The sequence below is a fragment of the Phoca vitulina genome, unplaced genomic scaffold (assembly GCF_004348235.1).
Source record: "Phoca vitulina isolate PV1807 unplaced genomic scaffold, GSC_HSeal_1.0 scaffold32, whole genome shotgun sequence".
NCBI lineage: Eukaryota > Metazoa > Chordata > Mammalia > Carnivora > Phocidae > Phoca > Phoca vitulina.
Window position 1 is genome coordinate 612,493 of NW_022589735.1, and position 18,272 is coordinate 630,764.

Consider the following 18,272-nt stretch of genomic DNA (forward strand, 5'->3'; position numbering starts at 1 on the left):
GGAGCTTAGAGTTTAATAAGAATTTTTTTTGGTAGGGGATCCCTGGGTGGCTCAGTTGATTAAGCGTCTGCCTTCGGCTCAGGTCTTGATCCCAGGGTCCTGGGACAGAGTCCCACATCGGGCTCCTTCCTCAGCAAGTAGTCTGCTTCTTCCTCTGCCTGCCAATCCCCCTGCTTGTGCTCTCTATCGCTCTCTGAAAAATAAATAAATAATATCTAAAAAAAAAAAGGAAAAGTTTTCTTTTTTTTAAGGTAGGAAGTATCATGTACCTCAGAAAGGAACAGATGCAGTCTTGAAGAGAGTTCAGAGGAAAGATTATTTTTGGTCTGTGTGATGAATGATACAAAAAGACAAAAAAGATAATGGGAGAGGTGGCCTGCTTCCTAGACCTTGAAAGACAAACATAATAATGCTACATCAACTACATCAACTTAACTCAGGCATTCATTACTTCAACTAGTCCCTGCCTCAGGACTCTACATCAACTTAACTATAACTATTGAGTACCTACTGTGAGCATGGTGCTATGCTTGGAGCTTTTCCCAGTCTTATTCCCTAAAATAACTGTGTGAGGTCAATATTGTTACTCTCAAATTAAATAAGGACGCAAACTCTACTGTTACACAGCTACTGAAGTGGAACCAGACAGACCTAGGCAAGAGCAAACACTGAATCCAGAGCTAGCTGGATCCAAATTCCCTGCCTTTCCTCCTCTCTCCCAAGTTTTTAGAGTCGGTAAAACATCCATTTCTTCCGTTTCTAAAAGTCTAATCACTATTCATCTTCTGGTTGAAATGTAGTCTGCAGGTGGACTTGCATCAGGTCATAAAGGGAGTTTGGGAAAACACAAACTTCCAGGCCCCAATTTCAGATATTTTTAAGTAATTAAGTCTGGGATGAGGACCAGAGACTCTATATTATTATTTTTTAAAATATTTATTAGAGAGAGAAAGCATGAGCGCAGGGGGAGGGGCAGAGGGAGAACCCAAAGCAGACGCCCTGCTCAGCGTGGAGCCCAACGCAGGGCTCAATCTCAAGACCCCAGAGATCACCACCCAAGCAGAAATCAAGAGGACCTTCAAGCGACTGCACCACCCATGCACCCCAGAGAATCTGTATTCTTTCAGCAAATTTATTTGGCTTCTCTTGAGAACCACTGTGTCTAGAAGGTCTTCCAGAAGATTTCAGTAGAAATAAATTCTTTGGAAGAACACTTCCACTAAAACTGCGGGACTTCTCCATACTGGCATGCCTGAGGCTGAGGTTGATTCTTCTACTTCCCTGACAGCACAGGGACTAGTTGAAGTAATGAATGCCTGAAGAAGTTTTGGCCTGATCTACTTACAACTCTAGTCACCAAGCACTAACTAAGCTATTTGTCAAAGCGCTTAAAACCACACTGAGAATCTGCGTGCCAAGCCTGATAAATCATGTGGGGAAAACGTAATCTGTATTCGTAACATTTCTAGAAGCCGGGCTAGTCCGACTCGTGCGCAGGCGCAGAAGGAAGGGACAGTCGAACCGCCAAGGCTTGCCCCTCCTCCATCCTCTTTCTGGCTTTATCGTACTGCGCAGGCGCACTGAGTGAACCAAGATGGCGGCTCCCGTGGATCTGGAGTTGAAGAAGGTAAAAGAGGGTCCTGACCTGCCACAGGCTTCTCTTTGGGAAGCTAAGGGGATATATCAAATGATGCTCGAGTCCTGAGGAAGGCAAGAGGCCCCAGGGAACTGGGGAGTGATTTCCCAGAGTCCTGAGGCGGGACCAGGTCTTCTTAGGTTGGCGTGGGGGGCGAGCAGCTCTTTCTGGGTAAGAGCCGGTTGGGCTGGTCTGGTTGTCTCGCGGGCCGATAGCTGGCCTGTTCTCTCATTCCGAGCTCCAGAGCCGTTTCGTTGTGTGGAGGCTTCAGTTCCATAGTAAGGCCTGAAGTAAGCGTTTCAAATTGGAGACCCTTCGGACCGCTTGCCTGAGCTGAGGCATCTGTAATTCTAAATCCTCATTTGCTTTAAAAATTCCCAAGTCCACTCTGTGTTTTTAGGCCACTTACTTGATCCTGTAACGTGAAAGGTCGCAGTATCTACATACAGGTCAGAGTTAGATAGTCTCATAGCAATGTTAATATCAGAGCTTTAACTCCCAGCCCTACTCCCCTTCCCCTTTTCTTGAAGGACTTGTCAAAAAAAGAAACAGGTCCGTAAAATTTTCCAAATATAATCTGTATCAGAAGGAATTGGGCTCCTCTCTTCAAACAGTTGCTTATAAATGTGTTTAGTCAAAAGCGTTTTCGCCATCTAAGGGTTGTCAGGGAAAGGATGCTGGACTTCATCTACTTTAAACCTGTACTTTTTCTAGAAAAGGAAACTGAGTTCCAGAAAAGATTTAGTCAAAAGTTGGGACTAGAATCCACTATTCCCTACTTTACTCCACACCTTTTGATTATTTAGGTTCTTCAGAAGAGCAAATTTTGCGTCTTAATATTTCTTCTGGTCAACCTTTGCATATGAAATAGGACAGCTGGGCTAGTTGTTGCTCCTAATAAATGAAGCTGTTTGTTATTACCCGGAGGATATATGTGTATGTAACTTGCTTTTTGTCTTCTTTTGAAACTTGTAAATTTAGTCTTTAACGTGGTGTTCTCTAATGCTGTAATATCTCAGCTTGAACAATTACCAGCTTCCTTAGCAAAGCGTGTACAGAACAGTCAGGTAATTTTACATGCAAAACAAAATTCATTTTAAGAATTCTTAACGAATTCTAAAAATTTACCTTTTTTTTTTCTGTTAAGAGTTCAAATGTAAGTCGGGGTTTAGTGAAAGAGTAAACAGTTGAGTACAGCTGTGAATGGTCTTAGCTCCCAGTATTTGAATTCGTTAAGAAACCCCTGGGCAATGAATGCAAACTAAGAAAATGATTGGAGACTTACATTGGGTAGTTTTGAGAGCTAATTAAATTAACTAAAAAATAAACTTGTTTAAAGGTTTTATCTTCTAATATCTTTATAAGATCTTTGTTGTTGTTGTTGTTGTTGTTGTTGTTGGAGACTAACAGGAAGTTTCAGGCACCTCCCTTCCCAAATCAGTCTTCGGAAACCAGTCACTAGTAGGGGAGAACAAAGTCAGAAAAAAGTTTAGTAGCCTTTGCCTTGTATTGTTGCAGTCACAGATGTTATTATTAAGGAATAAATTTGACAGCATCTGAAAGTCATTCCAGGCACTTAAACAAGAGTATCCAAGAACTGTGTTTATCTTTAAGTGTACATGAGGGTCAAATTTGGCTTGGTATGTGGATATGAATATCATGATGCAGTTCTTCTACCAGGCTTTGAATTTTTTTTGTTAGTTTTTTATCTTTATCTCAAAAATATTTGTATTCTGAGTATTACTGTAGACAGTAGAATAGAAACATTCCTGAACTAGGGGTCAGAAGAAATGGATTTAAGTACCTGCCTTTCCACCTAATAGTTGTTCAACCCTGTGCAAGCCACTTTTATCTCTTTAACAAATTTAGTTACTTTAACTTGTAAAGAGTAATGATGAAACTGCCATCCCTAACTCATAGGATTATTGAGAAGAGTAAATGAGATATTCTATTCTTCAATGTTCTCATATTAATATTCCTTTGTTAGTATTTCAAACAAATGTGAGAAAGTGTTTTGAAATCTAGTCATGTAACACAAATGAAGTGAGTCGTATTTGTGGTTCTTGTTTTGAATCTCTGGGTTTCATCCTCTGACTCTTGCATTTATTGTTTTTATTACTCCTTGGATACCTGCTTTTTCATAAGGCTATTTAATATGCATTTGTTCTGCTTCAAATAGACTGCATCTTCTGAGGACAGGAAAAGTTCATTATTTAGTATGGTGGCTTGATTGTTTACAATTATATTGACTTTTACTGATGTTTGTGTTGGTAAATTTAACAGCTTTGTCTCTGGTTAATATGCTTTATTTTAATGTGTTTGGATTTGACTTAAGTGTTTCCTGTAAAATGTTTCACCCACTAAATCAAGGACTTGTTTTTATTAGGCCTTCACAGAGCTTCAAGCCAAAGTTATTGACACTCAACAGAAGGTGAAGCTTGCAGACATACAGATTGAACAGCTAAACAGAACGAAAAAGCATGCACATCTTACAGATACAGAGATTATGACTTTGGTAGATGAGACTCACATGTATGAAGGTGTAGGAAGAATGTAAGTAAAATATATCCTTAAGGGGGTTATTGTGGGAGAGTTTTTGTCTAGAGTTTGTTCATTTTAAAACTTGGGTTAAAGTATCATAGTAGTTTTGAGGATCATCGAGTCAAATACCTCCTTTTAAAAAATGCTAACTGAACCCCAGAGAGATGTGTTTAATATTAGACTTTGAAGTACATTTCTTAAATATTTTCCTGTTCTTCTATGATCAGGTAGGTACTTAAGTGTATAACTTCAATGACAAAAATATGATTTGTCATGAAAAGATGTTTATAGTAATTTTGTGTGTGAAGATTTATTTAAGTAGTTGTAGTTTTAACTTCCCCTATGCTACCTGATTTATTAGGAATCATACAAATCCTAGATCTTTTAGATGTTTGTCCAGTGTTGTAAAATTAAAAAATAGATTCATTTATCATTTAAATAAACTCATCCTATCATACATGAGAAATCAAGTAAACCAATTTGCCCTTTGTTTGTTCTAATTGTTATATTATTAACCACCCACACTGCACTTTTCTTCTTTTAAGAAATACATTACCCTTGTGAGGGAGAATAGATCTGCTCCGCCTTCTCTAAGCAGTAAATAAGGAATGGAAAAGCCCTTAACTACAGGTCACATTCCATTACAATGAGCTAAAAGGAGAAGACTGATTTTTTTTTTTTAAGTGGGGGAGGTACAAGAGGAGGGTTTTTCTGGAATTTGGTCTTTGAATATTATTTAGTAAGTGGACCGTTACTTCAAGTTTGGAGATCTTTTAGTTGAGTGGAATTTGACCTCGGTCTTAGGATGACTTGTTTTGTGATTGATTTGAAGGAAGCGTAACATGTGTAACATTTAGTAATGGCTTTGGAATGACATCATGAGAAGTGGGCCCTGCTCATGACTAGCTACTCCCTTTCTTTCTGGAAAAGAGATTATGATAAACATGTGATTTGCTTTCTCAGAATAAACAATATATCACAAATTTTATCTCTGTAGTTCATATTTTTCATTTTAGCTTATTTTTAGAGGAAGAGAATCCCACTTTGAGGGTTTGCTTACTGGGACATGAAAGAATTGGAATGATAACAAAATAGAAACCTTGAATATCTGTCTGTGTAGTATGAGGTGCATTGTTGGCATTCACTGCAGGGTAGTTTTATCCTTAATGTGAATATCCTTAGGTATTAAAACAGTAATGTTAGCTTTCCTAACATGTTTGTAACATGTTGCACCTGGATTTCATGTCACAGCATTAGCTTTTGCAACAGTTAAAGAATCTCTTTTTCCAAAAATAGAAAAACTCTTGACTGTCTTTGGCCTTTTGAGCTATAATGAAGTTTTTAGTTTTAATCAGAATAATTTAATTTATTAAACATAGTGCATAAGTGGGGTAGCTGCCTTTTTTGCATACTGCCCTAAGTGCTACAAATAGGTTGTATTCCATACAAAGAAGTACAGAATTAAAAGGCTAGGATATGATTTAGTTAATGTACAACAGTAGTAGTATTTCCCGAAGATTTATTTCATGTACAAGAAATACGTAGTTTTAAGTGTTTGGATAAAGTGAAACCTACATAGTTTCAAACTTTGGTTTTTCAATTTGACTTTTACGCTTTCTGCATCCCACTGAGTGCAAATTTGACCCTGCATTGTAGGGGCATGTAAGGTGAATAGCGTTTGTTGTTTGGCTAGAGTATTAGTGCCCTCAGGAAGAAAAGACTTGCTGAGTATTAGTCTGGTCATGAGGATGTTCTCCTTGATGCTAAACCTGAAATAACTATTTCTGAATTTATAGTCTTGAGTAATCTTGAGTATCATTGTGATTCACTTCTTTAATTCCAGTCTTTACCTTAATTTGTCTTTTCCTTTTTGAGTATTATTTGGGAATTCTAATTAGAATACTAATTTTTCTCAAGCTGTTGTTTTAAAACCATGAATTATAAAATCCAAAATACTCCATTTTTGTTTTAGAATCTGTGGTAGATTTTTGCCATCGCTGAAATTCAGGCCTCATTGTATCTTGCCTAGATTATTGCAATAGCATCTTAATTTTCTTTCTGCCTTTATTCTGTCTGTCCAAATGCAGTCTTCGTACTTCTGCCGGAATTGATCACGTCCATGTTTTTCATAAATTTCTTTGATCTCTTGCCCATAGGATAAAATCTAAACTTATTAGCCTAGTATTCATGTTCATTCATAATCTGTCCATTATTAATGTAACTCCCTAGCCTCAAGTCCTGCCACTTTCTATTCCCAGGCTCAGGATAGCACATAAATTTCATGTCATGGACTTAACTTCTTGCATTGATTTTGCGTTATCTGTTGAGAAGGAGTTTGAGTTTCATGTGGACTTCAAACATGTTTTAATTGATTAGTAATGTCTGTCATGGGTGAAGGTAGAAGAGTAGTAAGTAGCACATGTTCCAGAAATGGTTGTCCCTACTTTTGTCACAGGGCTTTGTCACACATGTTCTTGCTTTTGCTCGTTCTGTCCTTGGCCTGAAGTATCCCCATAGCTCATCTTCTCTGAAGATTTTTCGGTTCTCCCTGGCAGACTTATTCCACACTTCCTGGGTGATACCAGAGCTTTTGTTCCTGTAGCTAGTACAGCAGAGAAAGAGAGATGATTGATTTCTAAATAGGTCTTTTTTCTCAACTAGATCGTCAGCTCTGTGAGACCATGTACATATTTGTCTTTGTTTCCTCAGTTCTCAACACAATGTCTGACACAAAATAGATGTTAAATGTGTCTTGATTTGGGGCGCCTGGGTGGCTCAGTCGTTAAGCGTCTGCCTTCGGCTCAGGTCATGGTCCCAGGGTCCTGGCATCAAGCCCCGCACCGGGCTCTCTGCTCAGCAGGAAGCCTGCTTCTCCCTCTCCCACTCCCCCTGCTTGTGTTCCCTCTCTTGCTGTCTCTCTCTCTGTCAAATTAAAAAAAAAAAAAAATCTTTAAATGTGTCTTGATTTGAAATGAGTATGATTCTTTCTCTTGCCTAAAATAACTGCATTTTCTTTTATTTCTTTAGAAAGAAAATATGTTTGGAAAGTTGGACAATTAAGAATTAGGATTTCTTATTCTGTTTTAGAATATGATTCAACAAAGGTGAAATTGTAAAAGTAATGTATTTTGACTAAGGTCAGAGGAGTTGTTTCTGACCAAAATTATGTCCTTTGATTGGACAGTATTAATTCTTTATGAAATCTACCGAGAAAGTTGACTAATTCTAAATGCCAACCAGTTGCAGAGATGTTCATTCAAAACTGAAAGTATAGAAGAACGTAAGCCTTTAGAATTATGCTGAGGACAGTATAATCCTTAAAGAATAAAGGTTATTCTGTGCAGAATAATATCAATATAACAGTATCTCTTTTACCTTCCTCATTTTCATATAGGATGGAAATCAGATTTTCCTTTATAGGGTATGTATTTAGTTTAACCAAATCTTGCCAGCCCAGATGTCTTTCAAGTCACAAGTATGGAGAAATTTGGTAGTATTAAATACCTCTTATATATGGCTAATTGTGGTTTTAAACAAGGAAAATCAGGCTATAGGGTAAGAGATGATGAATTGCTATATACTGTAAGCTCTGCATATTCATTGCTCAAACTATATGCCATCCAGTCTCTTGGCGTGTTGCCAGCACATTTTAGTTCTCTTACTTCATATTCTTTGGAGAGGCTGTTATGTAGCCTGATACTACTACCACCAATTTCTAGTTTGGCTACTTAAGCTGTTTGTGAGCTGACCTCACCATACTGCTTTGAGAACTATGATGAAAGTTACAACTGTGGAATGATCTGTCTGAATAGTTTGCAAGTGTTTGTCTTTGCATCTTTCTAGCATGCAAGGAGGGAATAGACATAGTTCGCAAATACTACATGAATGTTTCTTGTATCTTTTTTTTTTTTTCCTGAATAAGAACCAGTTTATAATGGTTTATGGGGGGTTTTCTTCCCTTTTACTTTGCACACTAGAAAATAAGAGTATTTTTTAAAAATAAGAATTATATTTGAAAGTGTATGTAAAGGACATTTAACCATGCTGGTATTTGAAAGGACCATCATTAGAATAAATGTCAGACTTACTTTTATGAACACTAGGTATGATCCTGACCCTGATGTCAGGTTTATTATTCTATAATTTTAGTGTCCTTTTACTTGAGCATTACATAAACTTCTTTTTTCCAAAAGAGACAAATTAAGCTTTTAATTTTTTTAATATGGGAGGAACTTGAGTAGATTAGCCTTTGAGAAGAATGATTAGTGCCTTTTTAAAACTTGAACCTAACTAAAAATAACTTTGTACCATATTTAAACCAATTTAGAGGTATGCCACCATTCTGTGGGTATTTTTTACATTTAAGGAACTAAGAATGAACAATGGTATAAATCTACCAACTAGATAAGTGTCTAGCAATGCAGAAATTGCTGTTTGGGAGCGGTGTTGCTATTTCTACTTGTTGAAGTAATTTGATGGTTGATCTCTAATGGTTGAAAGATCCAGAAGTATAAAACCTAAGATAAATGTGGCACAGGTAGAAAGTAAAAACAGTAGATGTATTCCTGATAGGTAACAAATTAACATCAACAACAAAAATCTAAACAGTTGAGCAACTTTCCAATTATTTAGGATGTAGTAATCTGAATTCTTCATGACAGCTTGTTTGAAATGCCCTTTGTTTAAAATACTATGTTGGTTTTGTTGTTATTTTAATTGTTAGTTTGGATGTTGACCTGTAATTTGAATCGTGACATTTATAAAGCCAAGTTGAAATATTTGCTCTTTCTCTGTTTCATTATGTTAAATATTAATAGAAAGGGACATAGTCATGGTGCAAGTTTTGAAACCATTTTACAATTTCATGTAGCTGTAGAGTTGGTATTCCAGTCAATTTGAGGTAATTTTAAAGCCGACAAAATAGTTGTACTAGATTAGGAAATAAACCACAAATCTTGGTGCAGTAAATATTGTTGATGTTACAGTAAAAATAGTTATGTATTGTTCTTACTGGAATCAAGTTTGGATATTTTATTTAGTGCTTGCTATAGGAGAAAAAAGTGTACATTACTTTTGTTGTGAGAGCACACTGCAGATATAAATTTATCAGCTCCTTGTATACTACTTTATACTTAGAAAAAATGAAGCAAAGATAACTAAAGAGTTCTTCTTCTTCCCTTTGAAAATTATTTTGTTTTTTAGATTTCATTTTATTTTATTTTATTTTTTAAAGATTATTTATTTGACAGAGACATAGCGAGAGAGGGAACACAAGCAGGGGGAGTGGGAGAGGGAGAAGCAGGCTTCCTGCGGAGCAGGGAGCCCGATGTGGGGATGTGGGGATGTGGGGCTTGATCCCAGGATCCTGGGACCATGACCTGAGCCGAAGGCAGACACTTAACGACTGAGCCACTCAGGCGCCCCTTAGATTTCATTTTAAAGGAAGAGGGGTTCTTGATGTTGAGCTGCTTTTACTAATAGAATGTGACCCACCCTTTTTGTGTTTTTATACGGAGCCATTTAAAGTCCTGGCTTTCATTGCTCAGAGTTCTAAGGGAAAAAACAACAACTTCTCTGTTGTGCAGGGAAAAATGACTTCAGTCTTGTTGATGCTGAGTATGTATATGCTGAGTATATGACCCCAGATGGGCACACTCTTCTCTTTCACAGATGTGGTACTCTAGGGAGAGGAGATTTTTGAGTAATATTCTTAATTTCCTTAAGTTGTTAGTGATTTAAAAACTCAGATGTTGATTATAACTGCTGTACGGCTGTGTAGAATGACATCACTGTTTTTGTGCCAGGGGAAGTTAGCAAACATTTGCGTAGGAATTACATAGCTATGTTTCTTCTTCAGAAGATTATTTTTAATAATTCTTTCCCTTCTTCCCCTCCCATGTCCTCCAAATCCAGACTGTCACACTGAAACACAGGAAGTTAGTTTCGAAAATCGTGCTAATTACGAGTTTATTGTAAAGGGAAAAGAAGTCTGTTATACTTACCTTGGGATGTGCAAACATGCTAAAATAAAATTTTTATTTAATGTGTCCTTACTTATTTTAGGCTCGAACTTGATTTAAAAATGTAAATATAATTGATTCATTTGGTTACTTGGAGGACTTGGCTTTTGCATTTCCTGACATCAAAAGGCCTGACTTTTTTTTTTTTTTCTTTAAACTGGCAAAGGATTAAACAAGACCTGCTTTTGTTGCATGAAAGTAGCAATTACTCAGCAATACAAGAGGATACTACAGTGTATCCCAATTGGTGATAAGGATTGATTTAGTAAACTGAGGGAAGGGTGAAAAATACCATTACCTTGTTGTTCCTATCGAAATAAAAATTAAGGTAGCAGTAACCTTGAACTATGTTACTTTGTCATTGGGGAATTGTTTGCTGCAACTGACTTCAGCTGAATTTCTCTGAAATGAAAAACAATCAGTTTTAAGCTGTACCAAGAATTTTCTGATTTTAGCTGCCACTTATCTCATAATGGCAAATTTAGGAACAACTTGCTGTCTAATCTGTTTGAGAGAGGACTGGAATGGTCATGTCAAGGAACATAATCTGCTTAATGAAACATCCAAAAGGAGCTCAGAAGAAATACTGACCTAGAAGGTGAAAGTCCGTCTACCTGTGTATGTGAACACACACTTGGTAGGGACTTCTTAGTATTCTTTCTTATTCCTTGTATCAGGAATTGCTGTGAGCTACAAATACCCTTTGCCCAGAAGGAATGATCAGGGTTGCAGTTTGTTGCATGCACCATTAGTGCCTGTGGTTTTGTGAAGAATGTATGCTCAGTTTATTTTTAGCATTTAAGTTCGAATAGACATGTCTGAGGGAATGTTCTCTTATTGTCCTGGCCAGGAACTCTCATTGCCATCTCTTGTTTTGAGGAAGGTCAGCTACCTTGAAATGGACCAGATTACTTGGAAGACACTGTTCCCTTGGCTTTGAAGAGGACTTGAAATGTTCTCATATCAAATCTGCACATTAGCAAGAGCCCAGTATTAAAAATGTGTCTTTAAATAGATAAGAGCATGACTACCTAAACTGAGCCTTTTACATTGTTTGGCTCAGGGTAAAAAGATTTGAATCACAATATGCATCCTGTATGTGTGTCTGAGTCTTTTGCATTTGTGCCAAAATATATTTATATTCCTCTGACTTTCTACTTTTGTACCAGGAGTCTTCTGTTCTGTTTGTGTCCTTCAGTACTCACTGGATAGTAATTTTTACTCTCCAATGGTTATATTTCATTCGGTGTTACATTTTAACCTTCTAGTAAAATAAATACCACATCTTGGAAAAAGTTGTAGCAAATCTTGATGATTATATGTGGATATGTTTGGGGTTTGATGAGGCTAGAGTAAAAGTGGTAAACATCAGAGGTGATTACTTACCAGAATACTTAGAATACCAGATAGTGACCAAAAATAAACATCATGTTTAAAATAGATTAACATACTACTGCTTTCATTTTAGAAGTAATAGTTTGATTTAAAAATACACAGTGATTTCTAATTAGTACAAATTGAACCTAGCAGTGTGTGGGTTACTTATCTAGAAGAAGGGACATTTACATGGGCCTGGGTTCCTGAAGGGACATTGGTCCTCTAATAATTCCAGTGAATTCTCATTCCTCATCTAATTTGACCTATCAGCATTTATTCCATCTGGTCTTGCTTCCCTTGTTGAAACATTTTCTTCCTTTGGCTTCTAGGATATCACCTCTTGGTTTTCCTTTTATTTTACTGGCCATTCCTTCTCATTCTCCTTTACTGTTTCTTTTTCTTTACCATTTCCAAATTTTAGATTGTACTTGGGCTCAGTCTTTGGCATTTTTTTTTCTTCTCTTGTCTATACTCAGTCTCTTAGTGATCTCATCTAGGCTTATCTCTTTAAGTGCCTTTTTATATACTGGCAACTCCCAGATTTTTATCTTTAGCTTATACCCCTTCCCTGAACTCCAGACTTGTATATCCACCTGCCTAGTTTATATCTCCATTTGGTAGGCATCTCAGAATTAACTTGACCAAAATAAAATTCTCACTGTTTACAAGTAAACCAGTTCCTCCCTACAGTCTTCTTCATTTCAGTAGATGGTTTTTCGATCCTTCTACATCTCGTAGTCATCCTTGACTCCTCTCTTTTAATCTTCCATTCAGCCCATTAGCAAACACTGTCTTTAAATTTGGTCCAGAATCTGAACATTTCTACTTACCACCACCCTGATCTCAGCTACCATCATATTATTGCAGCTGCTTCCTATCTGGGCTCTCTGCTTCCATCCTTACCACTTTATAGGTTTTCTCAACTGAGTGCACAGAGTGATCCTTTCAAAACATGTCTGATCACTCTAGTCAAAACCTTCAAATGGTTATCACTGAAAGAGACAAGGGCTTTGCAGTTGCTGATCTCTCTGTCTGGAGCTTCCTTCTTCAAGATGTCTCCCGTACACCTTTCTCTTCCTTGAGGCCTTTGTTAAAAAGGCATTGAGGCCTTTTATAACCATCCTGTTTAAAATTGTGCATATACTTCGACCCCCACTTTCTTGCCTCTTGTACTCTCTTTTTTTGTCTTTATTTTTCTCCATAGCATTTATAACCGTCTGGCATACTATAGAACTAATTATTCATTTTTCTTAAGTAAACTTTATTGAAATATAACATATATGGTAAAATACACTCATTTTTAAGAATACAGTTAGATGAATTTTGACAACTGTAACCATCACTCCAGTCATGATATAGAACATTTTCAACAGAAGTTCCTTCTTCTCCCAAGTCATTCTTCCCTCCCTCAAGTTCTGCTCTAGGCAATTGATAATCTGACTTGTATCACTGTAGATTAATTTTGCCCATTTTAGAACTTCATATGGAGTGCACATATATGTGTGTATATATATATAAAAGAGAGAGAGAGAGAGAATCATTATAGAATGTACTCCTTTGTGTGGTTTCTTTCATTAAGCACAATGCTTCTGAGATTTATCAATATTGTGTATATCAGGCTTCCAATGCTGGGCTGCAGTTCCACTTCTTTACTCTTGCCTCTGCCCTCTTTGTGCTTGCCAGCTTTATCTTCCAGGTTGGCTGTAGGAGTTCCAAATATTTCATTCAGATGTGACAACATCTAGAGTTAGAAAGTACCATGTTTTCTATGTCACATTTGTAGGAGCAAAGAAATCTTTCTCAGAAGTCTTCAAAAGGGCCACCTCTCACATTTCATGACAAGAACTTTATCACGTGCTTGGGCTTAAATCTTGGGGGATGGGACTGCCATGATTGGGTAAGACCAATCAAGATTCACCCCAGGATTCAATTCCCTGAGTCACTTGGGGAAGTGGAGGGTCTCCAAACAAAATTTGGGCTCTTCAACGAAGAAGAGGAATGGATATTGGGTAGCCAACCAATAGTGTCTACTAAAATCGTCAGCAACAGTCTTTACAGTGACCAGCAGTTGAGGGCTAGCTACATGAAAACTCTTGGTACTATATGTAAGATGAATTAGGGAGAGTTTAATTAGGGACTACAGAAGGAAGCTATTGAAGTAATTCAGGAGTGTAATAATAAGGGCATAAGTTAAGGTGGCAGAAGTGGAATGGAAAGGAAAAGGGTCAGTATGAAAGAAAATGATGAGTCAGTGATAAATTGGGAATATAGAGGGTACAAGGAAGGTATTTGCAGGTTTGGGACTTAGGTGAGTGGGCAAGTGGTGGTATCATTGATATGAAATGAAATGGGGAAACTGCTTGTAGGGAATGTTGGTATGGGTAGATAAAAGGAGTTTAATTTGGGACATGTTGAGTTTGAGATGCGGAACATACAAGTAGAAATGACAGATGATGCAGAGATAGTGTAGTTGATGGGGGTGATATTATTTTGCGATATTTTGTCGTTGATGGGGGTGATATCATTTAGCCAAGTTGAAGCCTTGAAAATAAATGAGTTCTTGGAGGGACTTTGGGTAGAGGTAGCTTGGTGGATAGCCTTCCATAATGCTTGAAATACTGACCCTGGAAGAGAAAAGGAAGGGGGTGTGTGTTTAAGAATATAGTAGTAGATGAGGGGACACAGTATAGTACTAAGATGTAGCAGCATCCCTCAGAGTTAGATTTGAACATACTGTGTTCTGCAGATTTCTTTTGCCTAAGGTATGGCAGGTCTAGGTGCTGTATTTCTGGATTATAATCTGAAACTGTGCTATTTTGTTGCTCAGATAGTTCCACTTTGGCCATTGGTTCTTTCAGGTTGTCTTCAACTTGTCCCCAACCATTTTTCGTTTGTTTCTTTTAGAGAGAGAGCGCGCTTGCGCGCGCACACACACACACAAGTGCTTGGTTGGGGGAGGGGCAGAGGGCGAGGGAGAGAGAGAATCTTAAGCAGGCTCCACATCTGACGGGATCTCACAACCCATGAGATCATGACCTGAGCTGAAATCAAGGGTCAGACGCTTAACCGACTGAGACACCCAAGGATTTAAGGATGAGTTGTACTCCATTGTGTATATATACCACATTTTTTTTATCCATCCATTAATGGACACAGGTTGCTTCCATGTCCTGGCTATTGTAAAAGTAGTGCTACAGTGAGCATGGAGTGCATATCTTTTCAAACTGGTGTTTTCTTTTTCTTTGGACGAATACTTAAAAGTAGAATTGTTGGATCATATGGTAGTTCTATTTTTTATTTTTTGAGGAACCTCCATACTATTTTTTATAGTGTTTGCAACAATTTATATTTCCACCTACTGTGCTCAAGGCTTCCCTTTTCTCCTTGTCCTTGCCAACGCTTGTTATTTCGTGTGTTTTGATAATAGCCATTCTCAAAAATTTGTGGTGACATCTCATTGCGGTTTGATTTACATTTCCCTAATGATTAGTGATGTTGAGTACCTTTTCATGTACATGTTGCCCATCTCTCTGTCTTCTTTGGAAAAATGTATATTTAGATCCTCTGCCCATTGTTTTTTTTTTTTTTTTTTTTTTAAAGATTTTATTTATTTATTTGAGAGAGAGAGAATGAGAGAGAACACATGAGAGGGGGGAGGGTCAGAGGGAGAAGCAGACTCCCTGCCGAGCAGGGAGCCCGATGTGGGACTCGATCCAGGGACTCCAGGATCATGACGTGAGCCGAAGGCAGTCGCTTAACCAACTGAGCCACCCAGGCGCCCCAACCCATTGTTAAATGAGGGTTGTTTTTTATTATGTTGTGAGAGTTCTTTTTTTATGTATTTTGGATATTAGCACCTTATCATATATATGATTTGCAAATACTTCCCAATTCACAAGTTGCCTCTTCATTTTATTTTCTTGGCTGTGTATAAGCTTTTTGGTTTGATGTAGTCCCCCTTACTTATTTTTGCTTTTGTTGCCCAAGTTTTCTTCTGGGAGTTTGATGGTTCAGGTCTTATGTTCAAGTCTTTAATCCATTTTGAATTGATTTTTTTGTGCATACTGTAAGATAGTGTCACAGTTTTATTCTTTTCATATGGCTATCCAGTTTTCCCAATGCCATTTATTGAAGAGACTGTGATTTCCTCATTGTATATTCTTGGTTCCCTTGCTGTAAATTAATTGATCATATATATGTAGGTTTATTTCTGAGCTTTCTATTTTGTTTCATTGATCTATGTCTGCTTTTAGTCTAGTACTATATTTGATTACTATAGCTTTGTAATACAGTTTAAAATCAGGAAGCATGACACCTCCAGCTTTGTTATTTCACAAGATTGCTTTGGATATTTGGGGTCTTTGATGGTTCTGTACAACTTTTAGGATCCTTTGATGCAGTTCTGTGAAAAATGCCATCAGAATTTTGATGGGGAATGCATTAAATTTGTAGATTGCTTTGGGTAGTATGGACATTTTAACAATATTTGTTCTTCCAGTCCATGAGCATGGAATATATTTCCATTTGTGTTGTCTTCAGTTTCTTTGATCAGCGTTTTATAGTTTTCAGAGTACAGGTTTTTCATCTCCTTGGTTAAGTTTATTCCTAGGTATTTTATTATTTTTGGTGCAATTATTAATGGGATTGTGTTCTTAACTTCACTTTCTGCTACTTCATTATTAGTGTATAGATATGCAACGGATTTCTGTGTGTTGATTTTTTGGTTTTGTTTTTTCTTTTTGTACGTTGATTTTGTGACTTGCAGCCTTCCAGAAGTCATTTAACAGTTCTAATAGTTTTTTGATAGAGTCTTTAGGGTTTTCTCTATATAGTATAATGTCATTTGCAGATAGTGAAAGTTTTACTTCTTCCTTACCAATTTGGATGCCTTTGATTTCTTTTTCTTGTCTGATTGCTGTGGCTGGAACTTCCAGTACTCTGTTAAATAAAAGTGGCGAGAGTGGACATCCTTGCCTTGTTCCTGATCTTAGGGGGAAAGCTCTCCATTTTTCACCATTGAATATGATGTCAGCTGTGGGTTTTTCTTATATGGCCTGTATTTTGTTGAGGTATGTTCCCTCTAAACTTACTTTGTTTCAAGGTTTGCATCATGAATGTGTTTTATACTTTGTCAGATGCTTTTTCTGTATCTGTTGAATGATCATATGGTTCTTATCCTTTCTTTTATTGTTAATGTGATGTATCACGATGATTGACTTGCAAATATTGAACCACCCTTGCATCCTGGGAATAAATCCACTTGATAGCGGTGAATGATTTTTTAAATGAATTGTTGGATTAGATTTTCTAATATTTTGTTGAGGATTTTTGCATCGATGTTCATGAGAGATCGTGGCCTGTAGTTCTCTTTTTTTTGTAGTGTCTTTATCTAGTTTGGTATCAGGGTAATGCTGGCCTCATAGAATGAATTTGGAAGTTTTCTTTCCTTTTCTATTTTTTGGAATAGAGAAGAATAGGTATTAATTCTTCTTTAAATGTTTGGAAGAATTCACCTATGAAGTTGTCTGGTCATGTACTTTTGTTTGTTGGGATTTCTTTATTTTTGATTCACTTTCAATGCTGGTAATTGGTCTGTTCAAATTTTCTGTTTCTTCCTGATTCAGTTTTGGGAGGTCATATGTTTCTAGGAATTTATCCTTTTCTTCTAGGTTGTCCAATTCGCTGGCATATTATTTTTCATAATATTCTCTAATAATCCTTTGTCTTTCTGTAGAGTCGGTTGTTATTTCTCCTCTTTCATTTCTGATTTTGAGTCTTTTCTCTCTCTCTTTCTCTTATTTATTTATGAGTCTGGCTAAAGGTTTATTGATTTGTTGATCTTTTCAAAGAACCAGCTCCTGGGGCACCTGGCTGTCTCAGTTGGTAGAGCATGTGACTCTTGATCTTGGGGTTGTGAGTTTGAGCCCCACGTTGGGTGTAGAGATTAGTTAAAAATTATAAAAAATTTGGGCGCCTGGGTGGCTCAGTTGGAAACTGAGGCTTAAGTTTGAACTCATTCTTTACTATCCACCCTGTGTTTTAGGTATATGGTGTCATAATTTACATCCTTTTATTTTGTGAATCTCTTGACTGATTTTTATAGATAAACCTAATTTTACTGCTTTTGTGGTTCCCATTTTTTTTCTACTTACGGTCTTTCCTTTCCATTGAAAGTTCTGTTTAACATTTTTTGTAGGGCTGGTTTAGTGGTGATTAATTCCCTTAACTTTTGTGTGTCCGGGAAGCTCCTTATCTTTCCTTTTATTCTGGGAAATTCTTTTTTTTTTTTTTTTAAGATTTTATTTATTTATTTGACAGAGAGAGAGATAGCGAGAGCAGGAACACAAGCAGGGGGAGTGGGAGAGGGAGAAGCGGCTTCCTGCCGAGCAGGGAGCCCGATGTGGGACTCGATCCCAGGACCCTGGGATCATGACCTGAGCCGAAGGCAGACGCTTAACGACTGAGCCACCCAGGCGCCCTATTCTGGGAAATTCTTTAGTTCTTTCCTGGATAGAGAAAAACCTGGTTGCAGGTTTTTTCTTTCAGCATTTTGAATATATCATTCCACTCCCTTCTGGCCTGCCATGTTTCTGCTGAAAAAATCAGTTGATAGCCTTATGGGTTTTTCCTTGTTTGTAACTGTTTTCTCTTGATGATTTCAAAATTTTCTCTTTATCACTACTTTATGACATTTTAAT

General features: G+C 37.2%; 1 protein-coding gene across 2 annotated transcripts in view; it reads left to right on the forward strand.

The window, feature by feature from the left end:
* Window positions 1-1,539: 1,539 nt before the first annotated feature.
* PFDN1 (prefoldin subunit 1) overlaps window positions 1,540-18,272 on the forward strand; it is a 68,495-nt gene continuing 51,762 nt past the window's right edge. For both annotated transcript variants that reach the window (XM_032425208.1, XM_032425210.1), the window contains exons 1-2: window positions 1,540-1,627; window positions 4,023-4,189. In XM_032425208.1, coding sequence (XP_032281099.1) covers window positions 1,595-1,627; window positions 4,023-4,189 — 200 coding nt within the window. In that variant the 5' untranslated portion in view covers window positions 1,540-1,594. The remainder of the gene's footprint in view (window positions 1,628-4,022; window positions 4,190-18,272) is intronic.